The sequence below is a fragment of the Diplotaxodon limnothrissa genome, linkage group LG8 (genome assembly GCF_057381915.1).
Source record: "Diplotaxodon limnothrissa isolate DT_005_m linkage group LG8, D_limnothrissa_male_GT1.1, whole genome shotgun sequence".
Classification (NCBI taxonomy): domain Eukaryota; kingdom Metazoa; phylum Chordata; class Actinopteri; order Cichliformes; family Cichlidae; genus Diplotaxodon; species Diplotaxodon limnothrissa.
Genome location: NC_140603.1, coordinates 6,325,230 through 6,349,980, shown reverse-complemented (window position 1 = coordinate 6,349,980; position 24,751 = coordinate 6,325,230). Strand labels below are relative to the sequence as shown.

Below are 24,751 nucleotides of genomic sequence, written 5' to 3'. Positions count from 1 at the left end.
GTCATTGTTCTACATAACTATGGCTTTATAAACACAGTATCCTCTGCGATGAAATAGCTGAGTGTTCCAAAAATAACTGAAAATGCTTTGGTTATTTTCAGAGGTGGTCAGTTCACTGTAAAAAATAGTGCTGTTGTTGGTTTGCAAGGAATAAAGAATGTGTTGTGTAAAGGAAGCGGTTGTGCGTATTTAAAGATTTGTGTCATCATTAAAATGTTTTAAAAACCCTTGAATTGAGATGATGAAAGCAAGTTGTCACTTAGAATATGTGCAGTCATTTATTTAAATACTGTATATTCAAGGTAGATGCATAGTTGTAATTCATGCATGTGCATTAAATGGTACATATTAGTCATTCTTCATGATGATAACATGCTTGCATGGGAAGTAATTCAGCTGCTGTTGAAAAAGGTTACAAACCTGGTGTCATGGTCCTGGGCCATGTGGGCCCAGTATTCTTAGTTTTCATGTATTTTTGTATTTTGTTCTTTATTTAGGCCATGTTTTCTGAGTTGCCCTGTTGTGTTGTTCCCTAAGTGTTTTCCCTTCATGGCTTTTACCCCCTGTGTGCCCCTCTGTGTATCTGTGAGCCCTCGTCTCTCCTTATGTCTTATTCCATGTTTCCCCTGCCCATTATGTCTAAGTTCTCCCCGTGCTCTCTCTCCCCCCTGTGTGCCCTCTATGTATTTATGAGCCCTCGTCTCCCTTTGTGGTTGTTTCATGTTTCCCCAGCCCGTTATGTCTGTGTTTCCCCGTGCTCTCTCTCCTCCTGTCTGAACCTCTGTGCCTCTACATGTCATGTTCAGTTCACCCCGCCCTGTCTCGTTATGATTATCAGTGTCACCTGTGTTCCCCGTGTGTGCCCACTTTCCTCGTTTACCCTCTGTGTATTTCTGTCTGAGTCTCCCTCTGTTCGGCGTCGCGTTCTCCCTCATGCTGTGTGTGATTCCCCCGTGTTTCCTGGTGAGCTTTACGTTAGTTTTTCCCAGTTTAGTTTTGTATCTCCTATTATCTTTTGTCAGCAATAAAGCTGCTTTTTTTTTTTTTTTTTTTTTTTTTTTAAATGACATCAGAAACAGCAGTATGCGACATTACGTGATGGCAGAGCTTCAGTTCATCCTTTGTCATTTTTTTTTTTTTTTTTTTTTTTTTTAATAAATAGGACAGGGGGAATGAATGAGAGAGAGAGGGGGAGAGAAAGAAAGAAAACCCAAGGGGAGAAGAGACGGTGAGAAGGGGGGGGAAGAGAGACAAAAAAAAAACAAAACAAAAAAAAAACTCCTGGGTCACCTGTATGGAGAAAAAAAAAACAAACAAACAAACAAACAGAGGAGACAGCAAACAACAAAGAGCAACATAATAATAGAGAAAACAAAGCACCATCACAATAAACTAGCTAGTCATAGATATCAGTATTTACTAAGTAATAAACGATATTGTGCAGCACGCAAGATAGACAGCGCACAGTGTGCTTTGAGGCAGCAGCCAAGAAAGCTTTAGTCCGCGTCTGTGAATACCCATGTGTGCATACCTGTGTGGATCAGCATGCTTGCATTCCAAAGGTTTCTCCATGTAATGATCTGCTAGGGAGTGTGGGGGGGCCACAGCCCCGTCCTCCAGGGTGTGAAGCGGGTATGGAGGAGATCAAAACTCCAGACATCCAGAGGCCCCCAGAACACAAGAGACCATGGAAGACCAACAGAGGGGCAGCCGCGCCACTGTTCCAGTAAGAGCTGAGGAGAGTCCCAGATGAGGGCTCACTCAGCAGCCGCGGAGCAGAAGCCAGGGGGGGTTGCAGTGACGCGCCCGTGAGCTCCGCCGGCCCCCAGCTGCGCCTGAGTGACCGAGCCCTAGGCCGAGAGGCCGGGGGCACCCCACCTCCAAAGGGGCCCGAGCGAGCCCCAGGCCCCAGGCCCCGACAAGCGGCCGCCAAGGAGTGAGCCGGTGTGTACCCGGACGCCCACCCCCAGACACAAAGAACCACCAACACACCGACACCTGAGGGAGTCCGCCACCGGCAGGGGAAGTGGTGGTGGGTGGAGATAGGCCTCCAAACCTTGGAGGGCCTGAGGTGTCCCCAGAGAGGTGGCGTCTGATACCCAACCTGACATATAGACACAGACATACAGGCACACACAGACACAAACATCCATTCCCACCCTCATGCTCTCATATGCACTCACTCCACACTCAACCAACGTGGAGACAGACATAAAGAGACGCTGTACACACAATCACACTCCCCAAGCGTACTCTACAAACCGGGTCTAGGTACCCTTGCCCCTGGAGGGGGGAATTGCACCCAGACCCAGGTGGTGTTACCCTTTTCCCTGCGGTGGGGAGAGGCAGACCACCCCGACTCCGCAGCAGCAGGGAGGCCCCACACCCCAGACCGCAGTCGGACGGCCAACTCCTCCTACTAGCCCTCCCGCTCCAGCAGGCCGCAGAGAATGGGGGTGGGAGAAGACTCCAAACCTCCCTCCACCCGCTCATTGTAGTGTTGATGCATATGTGTTCTAAGGTGCAATTAAAACCCAGGAGGGCATGGAGCTACCTGCCAAGGAGCAGCAGGTAAGCGCATAGTCCCTCCTGCTAACCCTCAATGACTAAGTGTATTTAAAATTGAGAGGTGGGCAACGACGTCAGGGGTGAGGTATACACCCTGATGGTGATTTGGACTCCGTGATTGTGCCCACCCCCAAGATCCTATATGTATGTGTAATGAGAGTGTGAATAATGTGAATGTCTAAGTTGTGGGATAAAATTGAGGCAGAGGCAGCCAGAAGGGGACAGGGGGGGGGGGTAGCCTCCTCTGCACCCTGGTGACATACCCCCACTCCAAGGCCCTGCATGTGTGGGTGGTTGTGGAGGAGCGGGAAGAGGGAGGCAGCTGGAGATGGGGAGGGAAGGAAGGGAGGGGCAGGTAACCCCTCCCTGGGGCCAGCTCCCCCGCTGACCCCAGTAGGCACTCCCACCCTCCGCGACCCGCCAGGGAAGGGGGGCCCAGGCCCATCAGACCGGGGCCCAGTGCAGTAGCGCCCCCCGGCTCCACAGAGCCCTGGACAGTCCACCCAACCCCACCACAGAGAAAACTGCACCCACCCCACCAACCACACATCTTCCAGACTACATAAGACGGTAAACGCCCAGGCTGAGATCTTCCTCCACCTCTCCTGTATCTCCCCCTCCTGCAGAGAGTTCCTGAGAGAAGAAAGCTCCTGCCAGATGTGACCATCCCCCCCACCAGTTGAAGAGCCCCCCAGGCGGCTCGATGCACCGGCGGCACCCTGCTCCAGGGCCGGGCCCCCATGCACCCACCCGCCCACAACCCCGGCAACACACCAACCAGGACCCGAGCCCCCGAGGCCCGGCCCGGGCCCCCGCCCAGAGACGGAGCACCCCCAGAACCTCACGCCCATCCCGGACCCACCCAGGGGCAGCCAGGTTGCCAGGTCAGTAACCCACGTCCGTCAGCACAGACCCTCCCCTAGCCCCGCTGCACGCAGCTGCGAGGAAACAGTCACCTGAGAGCCAACAGAGCCCTCAACCGGACGTGACCGCTACCCCGGGTTGAGCCCCCCAAGGAAGATGCCTCCGGGGAACCCCCCGACGCCCTAAGCCTGTCCCTACCCCCTCACCAATCACAACAGTGAAGGTGGGACCAAACTATGACCCCCCACCCCCACTAGGTGATGGAGCTGATAAAAGGGGCCCAGAGCAATTGATCTGATGTGGTGGCAGAGGCTGTGTCAAGACTAATGTAATCTAATAGATAATTTCTATATTGGTTAGAATTAAGATTATTTTTATTTTTCCAGTTCATGAGGACTGTTTTCTTGGCTATGCATAGGGCAGTGAAGATCATATGGGCTATATTCTTTTCTGAAGTGACATTATCTAAGCTGCCCAACAAACACACTAAGGGGGAGGTTGGAATGTTACATTTCAGACATTTTGATAAATCTTCACATATCTCGCGCCAAAACTTTTGCACTGGTGGACAGAACCAAAGAGCGTGGATGTAATTGTCTGGTGTATTGCCTTGACAGTGTGAGCAGTTGTTGGAAGATGTAAAGCCCATCTTGAACATCCGATGACCTGTATAGTGCACTCTATGAAGTATTTTGTATTGTATTAATTGCAGACTGGGATTTTTAATTAATTTAAAAGTTTTTAAGCAAATCTGAGACCAGAAGTTTTGGTCTAGGTTGACTGATAAATCTGCTTCCCACTTTGCAGTAGGAAGGGATATTGATTCATCTAATTTAGAAAGTGTTCTGTATATTTTAGATAATAATTTGGGGGATTTAAGAGTAAGAAAATGTGCCGCACTTAGTGGTGTTTGTAATTCAACTTGACTGAGGTTAAATTTCTTTTTTACTATGGATTTAATTTGTTGATATTCTAAAAACCTTGTCTTGTTGATCCCATATTGTTTAACTAGTCTGTCAAATGGAATAAATTCTGTTCCCTCTAATATATGTTCTAAGTATTTAATTCCTTTGCAACTCCATTCTGGGAAATTAATCATATTATTGTTTTGTAATATGTCAGGGTTATTCCAGATAGGTGTACGTTTGCATGGGATTAATGAAGACTCCGTTATTTTTAGAAACTCCCACCATGCTGTTAGAGAAAAGCTGATGTTGATACTTTTAAAGCATTCATGTCTTTTGATGTTTGAGCTAATAAATGGTAGGTCTGAAATCTCTAGATCCTTGCATAGTGCCTGTTCAACATCTAGCCAGGGCTCAACTAAGAAGGTATGTTTTAACCATTCTGAGATGAACTGAAGCCTGTTGGCTAAGAAGTGTGTGATTCCCCCGTGTTTCCTGGTGAGCTTTACGTTAGTTTTTCCCAGTTTAGTTTTGTATCTCCTATTATCTTTTGTCAGCAATAAAGCTGCTTTTTGAGTTCATCCCCGTGTGTGTGAGTTTTGCATTTTGGGTCCTCCTCCTGCCTGCCACACAGCCGAGCCATGACAGAAGAACGCGACCACGATATGGACCCAGCAGTTCACAACCCCTCCGCGGACCTCCAGGACGACGCGACCATGTCGGACTCAGCGGACATTTCAGAGGAGGTAGGGGAGGAGCTGAACCGGCTCTGCCGCATTATGGATCGCATCATCGGATGCGCGGATCCAAGTGTGGTTTCCACAGGATTGGCGGCCGTGGACGCCGTTTTGTTGCGGGAGCCACGGTTGCGACAGCTCCCCCACCTCGTCGAGGCGTTTGACTCCCTGGGCCCCCTTAAGGAGGAGCTTCGTGCCCGTGCGCTGGCCCAGAGGGTCCTGAATGCCGCCTCAGCACCCACACCTCCGTCCCGTGAATGGGTGTCATCGCCGCTGTCTCATGAGCCAGTAGCGGTCAGAGTTGGAACGGTGAGGCTCGCCACTGACACACCGTCCGCCCGCACCCCGCCGGCTTCCGCGTCTTCACCGCGGTCTGGCCGCACGGCGTGGCGCACGGAGACAACGGAAGCCATAGACTTTGGCGAGGAAGAGCGGCAGCAGGTGTTACGGGCTTATCGGGAGGACGAGCTCCGGTGGAAACCCTGGCTCATCCCGGAGGAGGACCTCTCACCTGCTGCACAGCCTACCAGCCGCTCGCCGTCTCCGATCCGCTTAGGCTATTTTTCGCCTGCCTCATTTCTGGCAAGGATGGGGGCGGACGACGGGGAACTCACCACTACGTCACCCTCTGTGTTGGCGCCATCAGCGCCCATCGCGCCAGCTTCCTCTGCTCGAAGGAGGCGGCGCGCCCGCCGCCATAAACCGGACAATGCTAAGACTACAAAACATGAAGTGGACGGCGGGTTCATTTTTGATAGAGCTATTTTTGTCGACCCTGAGCCTGCCATTTCTCGGACAGTTTTTTCTGAGCCTGCTCCTTTTCCTGCTCGTGTTTCTCCTCCCAGGCCAGCTCAGTTAGCTCCCTCGCAGCCACCCTCAGTTCAGTTAGCTCCCTCGCAGCCACCCTCAGTTCAGTTAGCTCCCTCGCAGCCACCCTCAGTTCAGTTAGCTCCCTCGCAGCCACCCTCAGTTCAGTCTCCAGTGTCACCCCCAGTTCAGTCTCCAGTAGCTCCAGTGCCGCCTGTAGCGCAGGCCCCAGTAGCTCCAGTGCCGCCTGTAGCGCAGGCCCCAGTAGCTCCTGTAGCCCAGTCCCTGATAGCAGTACGGTCCGCTGGTCAGCTTAACATTCAGCCAGGGGTCTCAAATCTCTCTGGCTCTGCATCAGCTCCTGCTGGGAGCTCGGATGAGCTCATCCAGGACTCCGCGGCTCCCACGCCGCCATCTACCTCGTCAGCTGGAGGGTCCGAGGGGCCCGTTCAGCCTCCTGTCTCCGCTGGAGGGTCCGAGGGGCCCGTTCAGCCTCCTGTCTCCGCTGGAGGGTCCGAGGGGCCCGTTCAGCAACCTTCCTCGTCAGCTGGGGGTTCAGGAGAACCGCACCAGCCTCATGCCACGTCAGCTGGAGGGTCCGAGGGGCCCGTTCAGCCTCCTGTCTCAGCTGGAGGGCCCGAGGAGCCCGTCCGGCCTCCTGTCTCAGCTGTAGGGCCCGAGGAGCCCGTCCGGCCTCCTGTCTCAGCTGGAGGGCCCGAGGAGCCCGTCCGGCCTCACGCCTCGTCTGCTGGAGGGCCCGAGGAGCCCGTCCAGCACCATGCCACATCAGCTGGAGGGCCCGAGAAGCCCATCCAGCCACCTTCTGCTACGCCTGGTCCAGCCTGTGCTTCGTCTGCTGCAGCCTCAGAGCCTTCGTCTGCTGCAGCCTCAGCCTGTGCTTCGCCTGGTCCCGCCTTGACTGGTCCCGCCTCGACTGGTCCTGTGTCCACCGGGCCTCGGCCAGTACGCCTGACACTGGAGAGCTGCCGCCGCCGCTGCCTTGCGCGCGGTCGGCCTCCGGATCTGTTCTGTCACCGTGGCCACCTTTCCCGTGGCCGGCCTCCGGAACGGTTGGACTGGACTTTTGTGTTGTCGCCTCTCGGGTTGGCCTTCGGGCCTCTTTGGACATTCGCCTTCCTGTTCTGGACTCTTTGGTGTATTTGTGGACTCAGTTTTGTTCTCGTGCTCCTTGTTTTTGGTTCGTTTTGTTCCCTCCGTCCTGGTCCCCTGCCTCCCGCCCTGGGTGGGGTGTTTTCTGTTTCGCTTGTGTTTTGTTTCTCGGGTTTGGGCTGTCGGGAGCCAGCCCTTTAGGGGGGGGTGGTGTCATGGTCCTGGGCCATGTGGGCCCAGTATTCTTAGTTTTCATGTATTTTTGTATTTTGTTCTTTATTTAGGCCATGTTTTCTGAGTTGCCCTGTTGTGTTGTTCCCTAAGTGTTTTCCCTTCATGGCTTTTACCCCCTGTGTGCCCCTCTGTGTATCTGTGAGCCCTCGTCTCTCCTTATGTCTTATTCCATGTTTCCCCTGCCCATTATGTCTAAGTTCTCCCCGTGCTCTCTCTCCCCCCTGTGTGCCCTCTATGTATTTATGAGCCCTCGTCTCCCTTTGTGGTTGTTTCATGTTTCCCCAGCCCGTTATGTCTGTGTTTCCCCGTGCTCTCTCTCCTCCTGTCTGAACCTCTGTGCCTCTACATGTCATGTTCAGTTCACCCCGCCCTGTCTCGTTATGATTATCAGTGTCACCTGTGTTCCCCGTGTGTGCCCACTTTCCTCGTTTACCCTCTGTGTATTTCTGTCTGAGTCTCCCTCTGTTCGGCGTCGCGTTCTCCCTCATGCTGTGTGTGATTCCCCCGTGTTTCCTGGTGAGCTTTACGTTAGTTTTTCCCAGTTTAGTTTTGTATCTCCTATTATCTTTTGTCAGCAATAAAGCTGCTTTTTGAGTTCATCCCCGTGTGTGTGAGTTTTGCATTTTGGGTCCTCCTCCTGCCTGCCACACAGCCGAGCCATGACACCTGGAAGGAATAAACCTTACAAAATATATAGAAGACACCTGAAAATGATTTTGACTGATAAAATACTGCATGTATTCAGACCTTGATGCATCACTTACTTCAGGCCAGGACCATAAAACCAAGAGCAAAAAAACCCCAAAACAGAACAAAAAGAAAAAACACAACAAAAATTCTTCGAATTTCATGGAAATGGCAGTGCTGATGATTTTTGGTCTCGGTGACCGGACATAGCACACCCAGCCTGGGGTCAAAATACAGATAATGACGGTGCCTACAGGACATTCTTGCTCTAAATTGCTACCTGAGGAAAAAAGCCAGAGGCGTGCCAAATCCCTACAGAAAGTGGAGTGTATGAGAAGGACTCACCACACACACAAGTGCTGCCTTGAAATAGCAAACAGTCTGTGGAGATGACGCCCCGTTTGTTCTCTGTCAAAATTACACATGTACTGTGAAAGCAGAGGAAATATCCTCCCCATGTTTTATTGTATTTTATTAGTTCAATGTTCAGGCCTGTGGTACTGAAAGCAAATTAAGTTTTCTTGTTTTGGTTTTTTTAAGTATGCACCTTCATCCATTTCAATATCTCTCATTAGGCTCGCATCGAAGAGCTGGAGGAGGAGCTGGAAGCAGAGCGGACCATGAGAGCCAAGGTACTGTATATCTACACACTTATGAGGAACTGTGTGGCTTCGCTCTTTAGTGCACATGAAACAAAGAGCAGTTAAATCTGTCTGTCCTTCTTTGGGGTAGATAAGAGGAAACCAGATAACTTGGTTCGGCTCTAATGTTCAGGCCTGTGGTGCTTAGAGCAGTTTAAAGATTGAAGGGGACGGTAAATGAAGAAGAACAGACGAAAACAGTGCTGATGTGCTGGCAGCTGGTGGGGTACATGTGCTGGTGCTGTGCCTCTGGTCACCCCAAACTATCTGCACCTGTGATAATAAAAGGGGGTTGAAGAGACCTTGTGTTTCTGATTAACATAGAGGGAACCCATAGGCGTGGAGGGAGCCCCGACGTCCTTTTTCCTTTTTCTTACTTTCCCAGATCGTTCTCTGTCTTCACACACCCATATCAGTGCACCTTCTGTAAGCCCTTTGCCTTGCTCCTTCAAGTGGAAGAATAGGGCATTTTTTCCATCCATCTTACATTTGACTGCAATAAAGTGTCCCAGATGACTTCTTTCTAATGCATAACTTTTTCAAAGGAGCATGTCTTTGTCATAAAAAGCTGATACCAAGGTGGCTCTTTAAGTGCTTGCTGTTTCAAACAAGGACTTATAGTATGTGTGTGCTAGCATGACTTAAGAGCGTACTGTAGTTACAATAGGAAAAGGCAGAAATGCAAAGGCATATATTTCACTCCAAGTGGCAAATAGAGTGACAGCTGGCCTGAGGGTGTGTTTTTCCCCACTCTGGGTGGTATTCTTAATGGTGCTAGCTGAGACCCCTTCAGCCTCTGAAGCTGCAGAGCAGCGAAGAGGCAGGCAGAGACATGCAAGGTCTTTATCTGTTCCTCCGTCTTCAGAGCAGCTCAAATACAGCATACCTTTGCTGCAGACAGGTTCGCTATTGTTAGGCTCTGCTCCTCGGGTCGCACTGGGGAGATAGAATTATGAGATAGAGGCTGACAGACAGCACTGTTTTTTCTAGGATCCTCTCCCGTCTGGAATGCCATGCGGTTTTACACACACACGCTCACACACACACACGCTCACACACACACGCTCACACACACTATATAATTGTAAAGTAGCATGTTCTCACACACCCAGGAACACACATAGAACACACATAGTATGCATAGCATTCAGTCAGTACACAAACACTTTATCTTTAAACTGGAAATCACACATTCTCCATAGAAACATGAACAACAAAAATTAACTTAAAAGTCAGGTGACTACGTAAAATATGAAAGGGGTTATTTATATAAGCTCTCGGTTATTATCCAGTTTAAGCTTAAGGGTTGTCAAATTGTTTAGCTCCTTTGCTTTTTATCTTGGGTTTACTAAGTGAATCCTTATAGTTTTGATGCAGTCAGGAATTAAAACAGATAAGTATGACCTCACAATTATCTTGCCAAAGACGCAACTTTAAATTGTTTTTCACTGTTTTTGCTTGCGACAGATGCCCAAAGTAGCCAATTCATGGAAACCAACAAGCTACCAATGTCTTGATAGCTAATATTGCTAATTTATTAGCAATTAAAGTCAAATTTATTCAGTATAATTTTTTTAATATCTGATGCAGATGATGTCCTAATGTGAAAAGTAAAGCTGCTTCACGATTTAGGAGCAGCAAGCTGCAAATGGCACTTGATGCTATGCTTAAAACCCCCAACATTGCCATTCTTTACTAAGTGTAATATTCTGCTCTGGGTACTCGCTAACATTTTTATGAGATTAGATCTGATCAGATCAGAGCCAAAATAATAAATTTGCTTGGTTCTTGTCCCAGATGTTCCCTCGCCCCAGCAGATATTGTGCCTCACCCTATCCATAACATCATCCTCTATCACACCAAACCTCTGCATATATCCATATATCCTTTGGCCAGTATACCCACAATCCCACTCTGCACATCTAAAAACAACCTCAACCTTGTCTCCCTTAACTTTGTCTCCAAACTGCTCAACCTGAGCTGTTCTTCTGACGTACTCATTTCTCATCTTGTTCACTCTTAATGAAATTCTGAACATCTTCAGCTCTGCCTAGCCTCACCCTCTCCAAACATGTCAAACTGTCCATCATAATTGGAACCAAGAAGGAGCTCACCAGTTCTTTGATATAATCTTACCTCCATCTTTCACTCCTACCATACATATGTCCTGCACCACCCTAACATACTTCTGTGCCATGCAGTCTCACAGCTCCTCTCTTGGCACCCAATCATATGCTGTCTCAGAATCCACAAAGACAAAGACACCTTTTCAGTACTTCTCCATGAACACTCTGAAAGCAAGCATCACACCTGTAGTGCTCTTTCGGGGCATGAAGCCATACTTCTGCTCACTGATAGCCACACCTCTATTTAAGCTAGGTTCAATGACTCTTTCCCATGGCTTAATGGTATTTCTCATCAATTCTATCCCTCTGTAGTGACTCCAGCTCTGAACATTACCCTTGTTCTTGACAGACTGAACTGGATGGCTTTCCCTGAGATTTAAAAATTTTATTAATGGCATTTACATATTTGCTGCATAGTGAATGTACTTATACAAGCTTCTGGACAGTCAATAGCTATTGTTTCCTCTTTTTGGGATAGCACATAATACTGCTGCCATGTAACAAAAAGCTTTGTGGTGGCAGATTAGAAATCACGAAGGCAAAAGTTTCACACAAACATTTTTAAAAGGCAATTTTTCTACCCTTCAGTTTCAATCAAATCCCAACATTGAACATTGCTGACCTTTCTGCGTGGATTTTGGATGGATTGTGTACACCAACCATTGAATTACTTGAAATACCGGACACGTGAACTACAGCCCTGAACTTTTCGAGACATTAGCCAACAGATGGGTGTGTGAAAATTAAGATCTCTCTCACTTTCTGATCGCACATTGGCCAGCTGTCTTGTACATGTGATATCCAATAGGTGAACAAGTAGACATCATGTGACTGAAATCAAGCAAAGTGGACCGAATGTTACATCTCTGAGGAAAAAATAAGTCATGCTAAACTGTCACTAGCAGGACTTTCATTGAAATTATCTCATTTTTGTGTTAAATTGGTCCCTGCTTGTAACTTACAGAAGATGATGGACATGTTGTATTGTATAAAGACTAACTTTGGAGAAAGCATTTGGCTCTTTCAATATATACTTACTTACTATAGCATATATACTTCTCTAATATAGAAAAAGAGACGTATACAAACCTGTATCTTTTTGGACAATAAGATTAAAACCATTGAAGTAAACATACATTTAGTTTTGTTTCAGGATAGAACATCTCACCAGTCAGGGGTTTAGTTTTTGGAGACTGAGTAAATGAACACTAGAAATCACTTATGCAAACACAAATTGGCTGACTGCACAGAGACACACTCCTACTCCTTCATGCTCTTGTGCAAATGAAGATAAATCTCCTATCTCTAACAGAAGGGCACTTTAGGAGCACTGACCTTCCATTCCACCTCCGCACAGTGTTAACCCTCGACACAGAGCCAGCGTGTGGACACAAAGGGCTGGGTTCAGGTGTGAGCTGTTTTTTGAAGATTTAGCTGGAGGAGTAGGGGGTGGAAGAGGAGGCCCCCAGTGAGAGTCATCTATTTTCTGGCTGAAGTGTGCTGACGGCCGTGCCTCATTGCTTCCATCAGGGGGCCCCGAGACTCCGGCTTTTGTGGATCAGTCTCAACATCTACGGCTGTAAAACACGTGTATAAAAAATAAGTGTTTTTAATTACAGAGCACCAGTTGTTGTTTGTGCATATAATGGACCAGTATAATAAACTCATTCCATGTGTGCTGTTCCATGTTTGAGCATGAGATGAGGGTATGTACTGTCAATTTTTATTACACTTTGTATAAACTGATATATAATCAGTTTTCTTCTACTAGTGGAGCCGAGATTTTGTTTGTAGAAGGTAATCATAGTTAATGATCTTATGTGTCTCATAATGTCAGAACATATCTATTCTTAGTACTTTATTTATATTATATCAAAAGCGTTACCAGAAATCTAGAAAAAGTTTGGGTATATATGCTGATACTGCTTCAGTAAGCCACTTAAGTTTTAGGACTTTTTGGTTGTTGTCAATCCATCTTCTGTTTATCTAGTGCTGGGGGCTGCTACCTAAGTATATAAGCCAAAACGTCCCTGTCCTTAGCCACCATCTTTAGCTTATCCAGGGGGAACCAAGGTATTCCCACGCCAGCCAAGAGATGTAATCTCTCCAGCGTGTCCTGGGTTTGCCCTGAGGCCTTCGCCTGGTGGGTGATGCCTGAACCACCTCAGATAGCTTCTTTCTACTCAGAGCCCCTCTGAATAACTGAAATCCTCACCCTGTCTGTAAGAGAGACACCAGCCACCTGTCAGAGAAAGCTCATTTCTGGTGCAGGTATCCACAATCTCTAAATCAACAGCTTCACTTTTACGCTCGTCCACATCACTGCAGCTGTGGCCCCAATCCGTCTGTCAGTCTCCCGCTCGCTCTTAAACAACGACCTGAGATACTTGAACTCCATCACTTGGAGCAGCAATTTGTCCCTGACCCAGAGAGGACGCTACAACCTTTTCCAGCTGAGGACAGAGGCCTCAGACATAGAGATGCAGATTCTCATTCATTTCATTAAGTCCTTCAGTTTTCAGTAGATATAATGAGAAAGGAGTCACTGGTAGTGAAAGGAGTCACTGGTAGTGAAAGGAGTCACTGGGAGGTAACTGTAGAGTTTCTCTGGTTTGAATCCTTTAGCTTCCTTTTGCCCATTATTGTTGCTTTATTACTGATGAGTGGTTCAAACCAAAACATAGTAAGAAGAAGGGTGAATCAAAGTGAGGTAAAGAGCCAAAGTATAAAGAGTATAAAGGGTTTCAGATCCCATAATGATGGACAGATAGCTCATGGCACTTTTACCCAGAAATCTTTGCATTATATTGTATAATTTTGTTGTCCGATATCCTTCTTTAACTGTTGTGTTCATGGCAGGTGGAGAAGCAGAGAGCTGATCTCACCAGAGAACTGGATGATCTCACAGATCGCCTTGAAGAAGCAGGAGGAGTCACCGCCTCACAGGTAAACTACCAGTACACAAACACTGTCGAGCTGCACACTTCTGGACTACATAATTTCCCTCATAAATAATCCCAGATTGTACAGCTAAATGCCCTAGAAAATCTAACTTAAATGACTTCCTGTGTGTGTCGAACAGATGGAGGTGAACAAGAAGCGAGATGCAGAGCTGCAGCGCCTGAGACGAGACTTGGAGGAGTCCTCTGCCCAGTCTGAAGCTCAGGCTGTGTCTCTGAGGAAGCGGCACAGCGACGCCGTCACAGAGCTCACAGAGCAGTGTGAAGCTCTGCAGAGGACCAGAGCCAAACTGGATAAGGAGAAGCAGAACCTGAGGATGGAGGTGGATGACCTAGCTGCTTCACTGGACAGTTTACAGAAGGCCAAGGTCAGGATCTGAGATCACATGGACCTTATCTGTATTTTGAACAAGACAGCAACGTCACAGACTTTTGTGATGAGCGTGACCTAATGTGCTGTGATGTTACTGTGCCCCAGGCATCCTCTGACAGCCAGATGAAGAAGCTGGAGGAGCAGCTGTCTGAGGCCAACAGGAGAGGAGACGACCTGCAGAGGACGCTCACTGAGATCAGCGTGGCCAAGAACAGGCTCACAGGTAAAACAATGTTACACCTGTGGGACATGAGCAATTACAGAAAGTCATTCAGAAATCCCATTGTCCCATCCTGTCAGTGGCTGTGGCTCAGGCGTTAGAGCAGATCAGCTACTCGCTGGAAGGTTAGTGGTTCGATCCCAGTCTGCATGCCTAATGACCTTGAGCAAGGTACAAACCCAGTTGCAAGTTTTCTTAATCAGTTTCTTTCTGTCTTACAAGTAGGCAAAGCTTGATGCATATACTTTAAGGTTAAAGTGATCTTCTCCGGGATGTTACATGCAGCCTTAATTCACTAAAACTGGCTCCCAGTAGATTTTGTGCATGTAAAAATAATATATTTTGATGACAACTAGTTAACGATTGACACAAAAGACGGTGGTGGTATGAACTCATATTTCATATTCATATTTTAAGAATAAAAAAGATCCGTTGTTGGGAAAAAAGACTGTCAGTAATTTCTAAAAAAATTTTGAGTAATTCTTTCTTTTATATTTTGCCAACGACAAACCTGACTGACGAAGCCCTCCTGACCACTTGTCCTCAGGAGATTTGGGAAAAGATCTAAAAAGCAAACTATTTAGGCAGAAAACGAATGTGTTGTTAGGATAAGATCAAGTATGCATACGTACATTTTAATTACATTAAGTTTACCAAAGCAGGAAGGAAGGTCAATCAAAATTAGAGCAAATCCCAAATGAGAGTAAAGCACCAAAAAACTGCAGATGTGTCCTCTAATGCAACACGATCACATCTTTCATTTAAGACTCTGAGGACCTTGTCTCCAGGTTTTCTAGTGAAAATGTCTCCAAGAAGTCTCGCAGAGACACTGACATGGTGTCTATTTGACACAGCATTTTATGCTACACTAAGACATTACACAGCTCTTTTTGCATTTCTCCCATGTGAGCTCATAATAATATGAAATATTTTGTTTCAACCACTGAAATAAAATAAATGTAACTTCCTGGAAGATGTGTCTTTGCTTTGCCACCACGTTGCTATTCTATATGAACGTCTTAAACTGCATCTGCCTTTTGTAGCTAAATAATCCCATTGTTTGTGTATGGTGCCTGAATTCTGCTGCATGCTACAGTGCATCATTAACCGGTGCTCCTGTGTGTCCTGTCAGCTGATAATGCCGACGTGAGTCGACAGATGGAGGAGGCAGAGACCAGAGTGAGCCAGCTGACCCGATCCAAGACTCTCCTCCAGTCACAAGTGGAGGAGCTGAAGAAACAGCTTGATGAGGAGGTCAAGGTCTGTGTTTTGAACATAAAGCAAAAACACATACTTTTTGTCTGTTTTGCAGTTTAAAGTAGGCTTATTCAATAGAGTTAGTTACACAAACTTAGTATTTAAAACGTTTCTACTATTATAGCGTGTTCTGTGAATGTGGTTGCCTTTGTGAGGCTATTAGACTGATTGTTTTTGGTAAGATTTGGGAGAGAGTCTGGAGAGGTGGAGATGTGTGCTGGAGAGAAAGTCAGAAGAAGCAAGACAGAATCTATGTGCATGGGAATGAGAGCGAGGCAGGTGGGATGCTGGAGACACAAGTGCAGAGGTATTGTAGGTGGATGATTTTAAACACCTCGGGTCAACCATCCAAAGTAACAGGCAAGTGCACCTCTACTGTGCACAGGAGAGGTGAAGAAGAAACTGCAGACAGGATGAAGCAGGTGGAAATGAGTGTCAAGGTTGATTAATGGACAATCTTCGGATTTAGTCGGCCTGGTGAAAGGTAATGGGGAAGTGTGAGTGTGAGCCTCCTAGTCTAAGAAGAGTATTATGCATGCAATCATAGATGATCAGAATCAGAATCACCTTTATTCGGCTAAGTTTGTGTACACAAACAAGGAATTTGACACTGGTACACTTTACTCTCAGCATATGAAATGTTTCAAATATGCAATTTTAAATATGCAGTATATAGACATACAAATAGTGAGTGTAATCAAGAAGAGACAAAAAGATGGGCAGTACGAGTGAAGACTAACCGACACCTCTATGTCCCAAACAGATGTGTCATTTTATCAAAGCTTTGTACGTTAGTTCAGCTTTTATATTGTGCTTGTTCTCCAAACAGGTTAAAAAACCTTTTAACAACCATGAGTGAAGTGAGTCAGTGTGTTAGCACAGATTTGTGTTACATTTCTGGGCTTTACACTGTGCTCAAAGTGTGTCTCTTCGCTGGTGTTGCCAGTGTAAGCAGGGGGTCAGCAGCACTCTGAGCTCAGTGCGGCAGGACTGCGAGGTGCTGAGGGAGCAGCTGGAGGAGGAGCAGGAGAGCAAGCAGGAGATGCAGCGCCTCGTCTCCAAACTCAACAGTGAGGTGACGCACTGGAGGACCAAACACGAGGCCGACACCATCCAGCACGCAGACGAGCTAGAGGAGACCAAGTACGTGGTGTTGATACTGGCAGCTATCATCTTCATCTGACGAGATGTGATGCCTTGAATTGAGCCTGTAATGTGTCTCAGAAGTCCAAATCATACGTGTGTCACAGGAAGAAGCTGGCAAGCAGGCTTCAGGAGGCTGAGGAGGCCGTGGAGGCCACCCAGGCAAAATGTTCCTCACTGGAGAAAACCAAGCAGAGGCTGCAGGGAGAGGTGGAAGAGCTCTGTATGGACCTGGAGAAGGTAGACAGAGCGGCTCGTTATATACTCATTTATTTGATGCCTTGCCATAAAGCTTTGGTGTTATAGCAGTGTATGGTCCCTGCCTTAGGCCAGCAGCTGTGGGCAGGCTCTGGATAAGAAGCAGAGGGTCCTGGAAAAGCAGCTTGGAGACTGGAAAGAGAAGTGTGAGGAGCTGGTGGCCGAGGTAGAGGGCTGCCAGAAGGAGAGCAGGCAACATGCCAGCGAGCTCTTCAAACTCAAGACGGCTCATGAAGAGACTCTGGAGCAGCTAGAGGCTCTGCGCAGGGAGAACAAGGCCTACCAGGGTATGACGGCACACATGTGAGGGCTGAATGAACATACAGCTGCCTGTCTTGGATTGCCTCATATGCAACTTCTTCTTTGTCCCACAGAGGAGGTAGCAGACCTGACAGAGCAGCTGTCCGATGGAGGCAAGAGCGTGCATGAGCTCCAGAAAGCAAAAAAGAAAATTGAGATGGAGAAAGAAGAGCTCCAGGCCTCGCTGGAGGAATCTGAGGCCGCACTGGAGGTGAGTGCTTTATCAAGTCTAGATTTGCTCCAATATTTGAAGCTTGTCGTTTGTAAATTGTGCGTTTCTTCTTCATTCCTCCCGTTTTGCCAGGCTGAGGAGACCAAAGTGCTGAGGCTGCAGCTCGAGTTGTCTCAGGCGAAAGCAGACCTGGAGCGCCGACTACAGGAGAAGGAGGAAGAGGCGGAGGCTGCGAGGTACCTCAGCTTCCTCTCATCCTTCATGTTTCTCTGCATATCTGTTTTTCTCCACCATAATGTTTCTTTTTAAAGTTTGCAGATAATACACAGTTACACATGACACTGGAACAGGGTTTAGTCTATTTAAACTTTGGGTAACTTTCCCCCTTGTTGTGGTTCGTTTGTGCAGAAGTGAACATGGTAATTGCACTCTAGTGCAAACCAAATAAGCCACACTGAGACCGTTTGAAAGAGGTGCTCGTGGTCTAGTCCAGCCAAATCTAGAGCAGCTGGTTTTTGGTAAGAGCCTTGATCCAGCCCAACTACCAGGTGTACGCTCCAAGTCCAAGTGGCTAACTCTGATGAGCATAATCATTAGCTTCTTAATTTGTTTACTTAAGTAAGCATCTAAATCTAGAACAGAACTTTTTCTCAAAGTTTTTATGAAAGCTAAAGATTCATGAACACAGAGGAGAATGAACAGAACCCTTAAGTGGCCATTAGAGCTCATTTTTGGCACTTATATGCCATCTTTATTTTGCTGTTTATCTAAGACAATGTTTTTCATCTTGTTCCCTCATGCCCAACGTTAGAAAAAGCCACCAGAGGGCGTTAGAATCCCTGCAGGCCAGTCTGGATGTAGAGGTGAAAGGGAAGTCGGAGGCACTGAAACTGAAGAAGAAACTGGAGGCTGACATCAATGAGCTGGAACTGCAGGTGGACCTGCTCACCAAGAGCAACACAGAGCTCAGCAAGAACAGCAAGAAGATGCAGCAACAGATCAAGGTCTGCTCACAACATTCGGCAAGTACAGTAAGTGTTTTCTACACCACCCTGCTCACAGAGCAAGTGTCTGTCACAGGAGCTGCAGGCTCAGCTGGAGGAGGAAGTGAGGAGCCACGAGGAGTGCAGGGAGGAGCAGGTGGCCATGGAGCGACGCTGCTCTCTGCTGGTCAGCGAGGGTGAGGGGACCCACGCGGCCCTGGAGAGCGCCGAGAGGGCCCGAAAGGCTCTGGAGATAGAACTGCAAGAGTCCGGGGAGAAATACAGCGATCTCAACAACCAGGTATTACACAGTGCCTCCGCTTCTGTTTCACTCATTCTAACCGGACCCACATACACTCACAGACTTCCTGATGTGTGTCCAGTTCCAGTCGGCTCTCAGCGGGAGGAGGAAGCTGGAGGTGGATCTCCAGACTGTGCAGCAGGAGCACGAGGAGCTCCAGGCCGAGATGAGAGGATGCACAGACAAAGCTAAGAAGGCCACCTGTGAGGTAAAACACATGAGATGACTCCATGTCGAAGCACACAGCAGATTAATACAGACGAGGTCGGTAACGCTGGAAACGGATGTTCTGTTCTGTCAGCTTGCACGAGTTGGGGAGGAGCTGCGTCTAGAGCAGGAGCACACGCTCCACCTGGAGAGAGTGAAGAAAGGACTGGAAGCCCAGATCAAAGAGATGAGCAGCAGACTGGAGGAAGCTGAGCAGATGGCTCTGAAAGGAGGAAAGAAGATCATCCAGAAGCTGGAGGGAAAGGTACACACAAACATGTCAGAATGCCTGAACTGTCGCTTCTTTTTAGCCTCACAATGTTGGAGCTGTGAAGCAACTGCTCTGGGATATGTGCAGTTACTTTAGCTAGTGTGGTCACGAGTATCCCTGCTGTAAGTGTCTGCACAGAAGAAGTACTTACCTGTTAGACTTATAAAGTAATTCAATGTGTAAAGTCGATTAATAATCAATACTGCTGTAGTTTAAATTTCTTCCAGAAGAAAATCTTGCTACAGGGCAGGCTTCATGAAAATGCTGCCTCCTGGAACTTATTTGAACCGTTACCCTAAAGTACATAAAATCATAAAAAGTCAGACCTGCAAGAAAATCCTCCTAAAAGTGATGTTTCTAAACCATTCTTTATTTTTACAATATAATAAGATGATATAAAAACTAATTAGAGGATTAAGGATTTATATTTACATGCTAGTGGCTAGCCATTTGCACATGCCTTTGCATGTAGCACACTGGCATATGCAGAAATATGACAAAACAAAGTTATGAGCTGTATGTTATTGAGTATTGGTTGTCTGGCCTGCAGTACATTTCTGCTTTTATGGAACTTTTGACAAATAACAAATTGTAACAGAGTGTGTCTTCACTAAACACTCAGTGGATAAATATGAAGCCTTCCTGCACACAATAGTAGATACTCTTTGCATGCAGGTGAAGGAGCTGGAGCTGGAGCTGGACTCTGAACAAAAGCGGCACGCTGAGACGGTGAAGACGCTGCGGAAGAACGAGCGTCGGCTGAAGGAACTGCTGTTCCAGTCGGAGGAGGACCAGAAGAACCAGCAGAGGATGCAGGAGCTGGTGGAGAGGCTGCAAAACAAGATGAAGGCCTACAAGAGACAAGTAGAGGAGGCCGTACGTCACCTCATCCTCTTACTCTGAACACGTTTCCAAGCATGGTGTTTGTGGGCTTTTTAAAATAACTCACACTGCTGTCACTTCAGGAGGAACAAGCTAACATGAACCTGGCAAAGTACAGGAAGACCGTGCACGAGCTGGATGATGCCGAAGAGAGGGCGGACATTGCTGAATCAGCGCTCACCAAGATTAGGACCAAGAACAGAGGAAGCTTCGGCAAGGGATACTCCTCCGTAAGTATTCTCTGGAACAGTATATTATCAGGTGTATTACGCGGTTTATTAAATAATAACTCCATGTTAGCCTCTTCTACTAAGTACTTGTTCTGACTCTAAGGCCTGTGTCTGTTCTAACAGGGTTACAGCACTCCGTACCCAGGCCGAGTCCGGTCACCCAGTTCAGTGGGCTCAGAAGGCGGAGGAGAGAAGATCCTCAACGATGACGAGGAGTCAGTCAGCTCCCTCATCCCAGCCTATCTCAACTCCCTCAAGAAGCTCATGATTGATTAGGAGCATGGCTTCAATTTCACCATCGTCCCCCAGAAGTGAAGCATGGTACAGTATGAAGTTTGAAACCATGGGTGGAGCCTGACTTTTTTTTGTGTATGCTGTACATTCCTGTTGAGTTGTCTACAATGTACTTGTGGCTTCCTCTCTGAGTGAAAGCTCATAGCCCTGACACATTCCAGCTTTATATCCCCTTTTTATCCATTTATACTGTAACATTTGTATGTAAAAACTAATAAATGTATTTCTAAGTGTTCCAAATTTCCAAATATCTAAAGAACAATCCTCAGGCTGATTCTCAGTCTGGAACACACCATTTTATATGAGATATTGTATTTGTTTAATACATAAAAAGCCAGACAAGACAAAGCATCAATAGTTACAAAATAAAGCTGGCACCCAGAAACTGCAGTTCCTCTAATGGCCACATGAGGCTGTTCAAAAAGCAAGTCAATCCACTACAGACTTCCAAATCAAAATGTGCAACTTTACTGTACTGACATATATACGGGGTGGCTGAGACTATTCCAGACATTTGTGCTTTAGCAGATATCCTTCTCTTTCTGTAAACATGCAGAGTTTATGGATGCAGCTTGCTAATCAAGCCTGCTAGCATTAGTATTTACACTTCCTGATTTCTTTTTTTTTTTTTTTTGCCTGTCACTTCCTGATTTCTTAGATTTTCAAATATTTGTCACACATGCATGTTTCAGATCAAACACACGTGGACAAAAGTAACTAAAGTAAACAGAAAATACAGTTTTTACATGATGATTTCATTTATTAAGGAAAAAAGTAAACAAAAGCACCGGGGGCTATGTGAAAAAGTAACTGCCCCTCAAACATAGTAAGTGGTTTGAGGGGCAGTTACTTGGGATGGAGCGTTTTTCATACATTTCCAGGAAGGATGTTGTTCCTCTTAGTAAATAAGCTCATTATTTAAAATCTGCATTTTGTATTTATTCCGGCTCTCTTTTTCCGATGTGATCATCAGGAAACTACTGTTTGTAGTCAAGATTTCCTTCATTTAAGCAAATGCGTGACAACCTTTAAGATAAATAAGGTTCAAACTGGCTGCAGTATTTATTAAACCATACATGCGAGAGGCTAAAGGGAAGTTTTTGAGTCCGTACATAAGTGGTGACTTAAATACAAAACACTTTTTTTCATGATTAACTTTTGCCTTATAAATGACTTCAGTCACTATCATAAAGTGCTGCTGTCAGCACATGGAGTAGTTTAGGCCATTAATGTCAGTGTATTTTCAGATTTCAAATGCATCTGTCTGAACTTTTCACTGACTAAACCTGTAACAAGACCTGACCAAATATGCTGTTGAATGTAAAAATATGTTTTTTAAGGAAATAAAAGACCTTTTTTTCCCCATTAACTCTGTTTTCTTGCTTTTTTTCTTCATTTTTTGGAAACAAACAAACCACAAAGCAACGCATTGAGACATGAGATACGTATTTCCATTTTATTAATGAAAAATGACAACTTTTAGCTGTTAATGTACAAAAACATCTCATTTGTCTCCTTTTAGCAGTCAAGCAGTACTAAGCAGTAATACTGGACAAGAACATTTGGTATGGCAGTTAGCTTCTGCAGTACGGTTACCAAATCCAACTGAAGCAAATGATTCATATTCCAAAACTCTATCATACTGTTAGAGATGTTTTCTTGTGTATAAAGCACTTGTATGTTTAATATATTATCAGTACCAAATATCTACCGTATGTTTTCTGTAAAAATCTATTTAATCTATTTTACATTCTTTCCACTACGATCCCCTTTCAGAGCAAATCACCTTAAAACATATTTACACATATATGTCACAGTTATGCTTCATGAACATAACCAAAAACAAGTCTGTAGCAACTTGTGTTTAGATGTCTTTGTATATGAACAGCAATTTACAGTAAAAGTTGATTAAAAATCATCTGAATGTAAAGTGCAACTGGCTGATTTAAAATTCTTATTAGAAATTTAAAAAAGGAGAAAATTAGATTTGTGAAGTGTTGCCAGATTTGGGATTTTAGTCCTCAGGAATTCACCGTTGGCTATTGCCCAACTCCTAAGTGTGATGATCAGTTACTGCCAGTCATAGTTTAGGAAATGCAGCTTGTTGGTGGCAGTCCCATAAAGCATCTGATTTCCCACCATTTATTAACTGTGTCTGAATCTTTAATGGGATTCATATCCCCTGCTTAAATTGTTTGTGTGTACAATAACAGAAGAGCCAAACTTTGAGGAACAGCACTTGGTGTGAAGTAAAATTTAGCTTGGCCTCATTAAATAAAGTCATTGTATGAAAAGAAGCCATCAGTTTCTGGTGGGTTTAGGTGGGAGGCTCGCATTGATTTTCCACAGAATGTGAGAGTCTGCAGATGTGGATCAACTGAACACTTGCGACAGCTGTGTTACAAAAGAGAAGCTTGCTTTTTTTTTTTTACCATAGATTGAACCGAAGACCCACCATTAGAAAAAAAACTTTACCTCCAAACACCACTGCCATAATAAGCTGCATTTTGTTTTTAATTAAAATTAGATCTAGCAACAGTAACTAAAGGGTGGAGTCTAGCAAAGTCACCATGTACACACTGGAGACATTAAAGTACTTCATTCTGCTACAAAGTAACAGAGCAACTCTTTTTTTCTGAATGCAGTTTGCTTAGCAGCATCTGTTAAATCATTGCATTTCTGGAGTATTAGCATTACACTTCTGCCTAACATAAAGCTATTCAACACTTACAACATGTTGGTGCTTCTTAAACATTTGCCTCACCTAAGCATCCTTTACTAAAGAATATACATAAAGTTCCCATTCACTCGGCACGAGTAACAGCTTGTATAACACAAAACTATGACAGGTCTCGTCATCCCTCAAAAAACTCCCTCAGACACTGATATCATTGTCAGCAGGGGGGCTGTCAGGACGTAAAGAATAGCTCAGCACAAACTGACCGTCCCTCAGTCTGTTAGGAATCACATACAGATCAGTGTGTGCATGCGTGGGAGGGGGAAGATCCCAGCACAGACTTCCTCTCCTCCGGCACGGAGCCTCGAGCTTGCTGTATCTGGGTGTGAGTTCATCAGATAGCGCCGATATCAGATCTCGATGTCCACTGGGCGAATTTCTCCAGTTTTATTCTCCCGTACCCACGTTTCTCTGTCTTTGGTTGGGTCCACACACTGCAGTAGCTGATCCACTGGCTCCATGGTCTGAAAGAACAAACAACAGCTGAAACGTCAAACAAGAAACTTTAGCCTCTTCTTCATGCTTCAGTCACTCAGAGAAAGTAGCTCTTTGCCTCCCTCTGCTGCTACTAGTGAGGTAACTATACAATCAGGCTATTAGACCCTAAGTAATAGAACATGCCCAGCAGAGGCCCTAGCCCTGAACCCAGGTATAATTTATTTGGGAAGCACAGATCACAGCTGGTACTATATAAATGAGTCCACCTCTCATATGTGTTGTAACTCCCATATGAATGGGGCCACCCCACCTCTTGCCCTATGCTAGCTGGGATAGACCCTGAGTTGGATAAGTGGAAGAGAACAGATGGATGGATGGATGAATGAATGACGCCTTGGTGTATACTACCTGCTGCTTGCAAAAGACAGCAGACGTTGCACTTACACTTTGGTTGAACATGTCTGTCTCATGTCGAAGGGTGGTGTACTGGCAAAGATGCTGTCTGATCATCTCCACCCGCTCGACCTCCAGTCGTTCCAGCTCCTGAGAAAAAGATCAGTTTTAACAGCTGAGTCACAGAGAAGTTACCGAAACTCAGCATCAAGTGCAGTGAATTCGCAAAACTCATTTGGAAATTCACTATTAGGAAACTGAATGGAATGGATAAAAAGAAAAAAGAAAAAGTAATTTCAGATCAAACTAGCACACAATGAACCACAAAACCCTGAAATAGATGTAAAAATGCAAAAAAACAAAAAAAACAAAAAAAACTTATATGTTGGGTATTAAAGGGTAATTAAAGTTAATACCCAACATTAATACTAACTTGTACCACAGGATGGTGTAATAAGTGACCATAATCTTTATTTAACCAGGCAAGTCATTAAGGGGCCTGTTTTTAATCACAATGGAGGCCTGGAAGTGGGCAAAAAAAGTTTTTATATATAGCTAAAAGCACTGTATGAATGCTTGTGTGAATAAGACTTTGTAGTACAGAGCACTTTGCTCACATTGAGTTGAAAGGCACTATGGAAGCACGAGTGACA

The 24,751-nt window shown here is 45.9% G+C and overlaps 2 protein-coding genes across 3 annotated transcripts in view; one reads left to right on the top strand and one right to left on the bottom strand.

The window, feature by feature from the left end:
- Positions 1 to 20,538, top strand: part of LOC146626177 (putative uncharacterized protein MYH16) — a 59,566-nt gene extending 39,028 nt beyond the window's left edge. For both annotated transcript variants that reach the window (XM_085360358.1, XM_085360357.1), the window contains exons 7-23: positions 8,488 to 8,544; positions 13,539 to 13,625; positions 13,762 to 14,007; positions 14,118 to 14,235; positions 15,365 to 15,492; positions 16,436 to 16,632; positions 16,740 to 16,872; positions 16,961 to 17,177; positions 17,265 to 17,401; positions 17,495 to 17,598; positions 18,174 to 18,366; positions 18,443 to 18,646; positions 18,729 to 18,854; positions 18,948 to 19,118; positions 19,800 to 20,000; positions 20,090 to 20,236; positions 20,360 to 20,538. In XM_085360358.1, the coding sequence (XP_085216484.1) occupies positions 8,488 to 8,544; positions 13,539 to 13,625; positions 13,762 to 14,007; positions 14,118 to 14,235; positions 15,365 to 15,492; positions 16,436 to 16,632; positions 16,740 to 16,872; positions 16,961 to 17,177; positions 17,265 to 17,401; positions 17,495 to 17,598; positions 18,174 to 18,366; positions 18,443 to 18,646; positions 18,729 to 18,854; positions 18,948 to 19,118; positions 19,800 to 20,000; positions 20,090 to 20,236; positions 20,360 to 20,512 (2,619 nt within the window). In that variant the 3' untranslated portion in view covers positions 20,513 to 20,538. The remainder of the gene's footprint in view (positions 1 to 8,487; positions 8,545 to 13,538; positions 13,626 to 13,761; positions 14,008 to 14,117; positions 14,236 to 15,364; positions 15,493 to 16,435; positions 16,633 to 16,739; positions 16,873 to 16,960; positions 17,178 to 17,264; positions 17,402 to 17,494; positions 17,599 to 18,173; positions 18,367 to 18,442; positions 18,647 to 18,728; positions 18,855 to 18,947; positions 19,119 to 19,799; positions 20,001 to 20,089; positions 20,237 to 20,359) is intronic.
- Positions 20,539 to 22,018: 1,480 nt separating this feature from the next.
- gas7b (growth arrest-specific 7b) overlaps positions 22,019 to 24,751 on the bottom strand; it is a 60,440-nt gene continuing 57,707 nt past the window's right edge. The window contains exons 13-14 of the mRNA XM_085361187.1: positions 24,150 to 24,248; positions 22,019 to 23,731 (exon numbers count right to left, since the gene is read on the bottom strand). Of these exons, the coding sequence (XP_085217313.1) occupies positions 23,618 to 23,731; positions 24,150 to 24,248 (213 nt within the window). The 3' untranslated portion in view covers positions 22,019 to 23,617. The remainder of the gene's footprint in view (positions 23,732 to 24,149; positions 24,249 to 24,751) is intronic.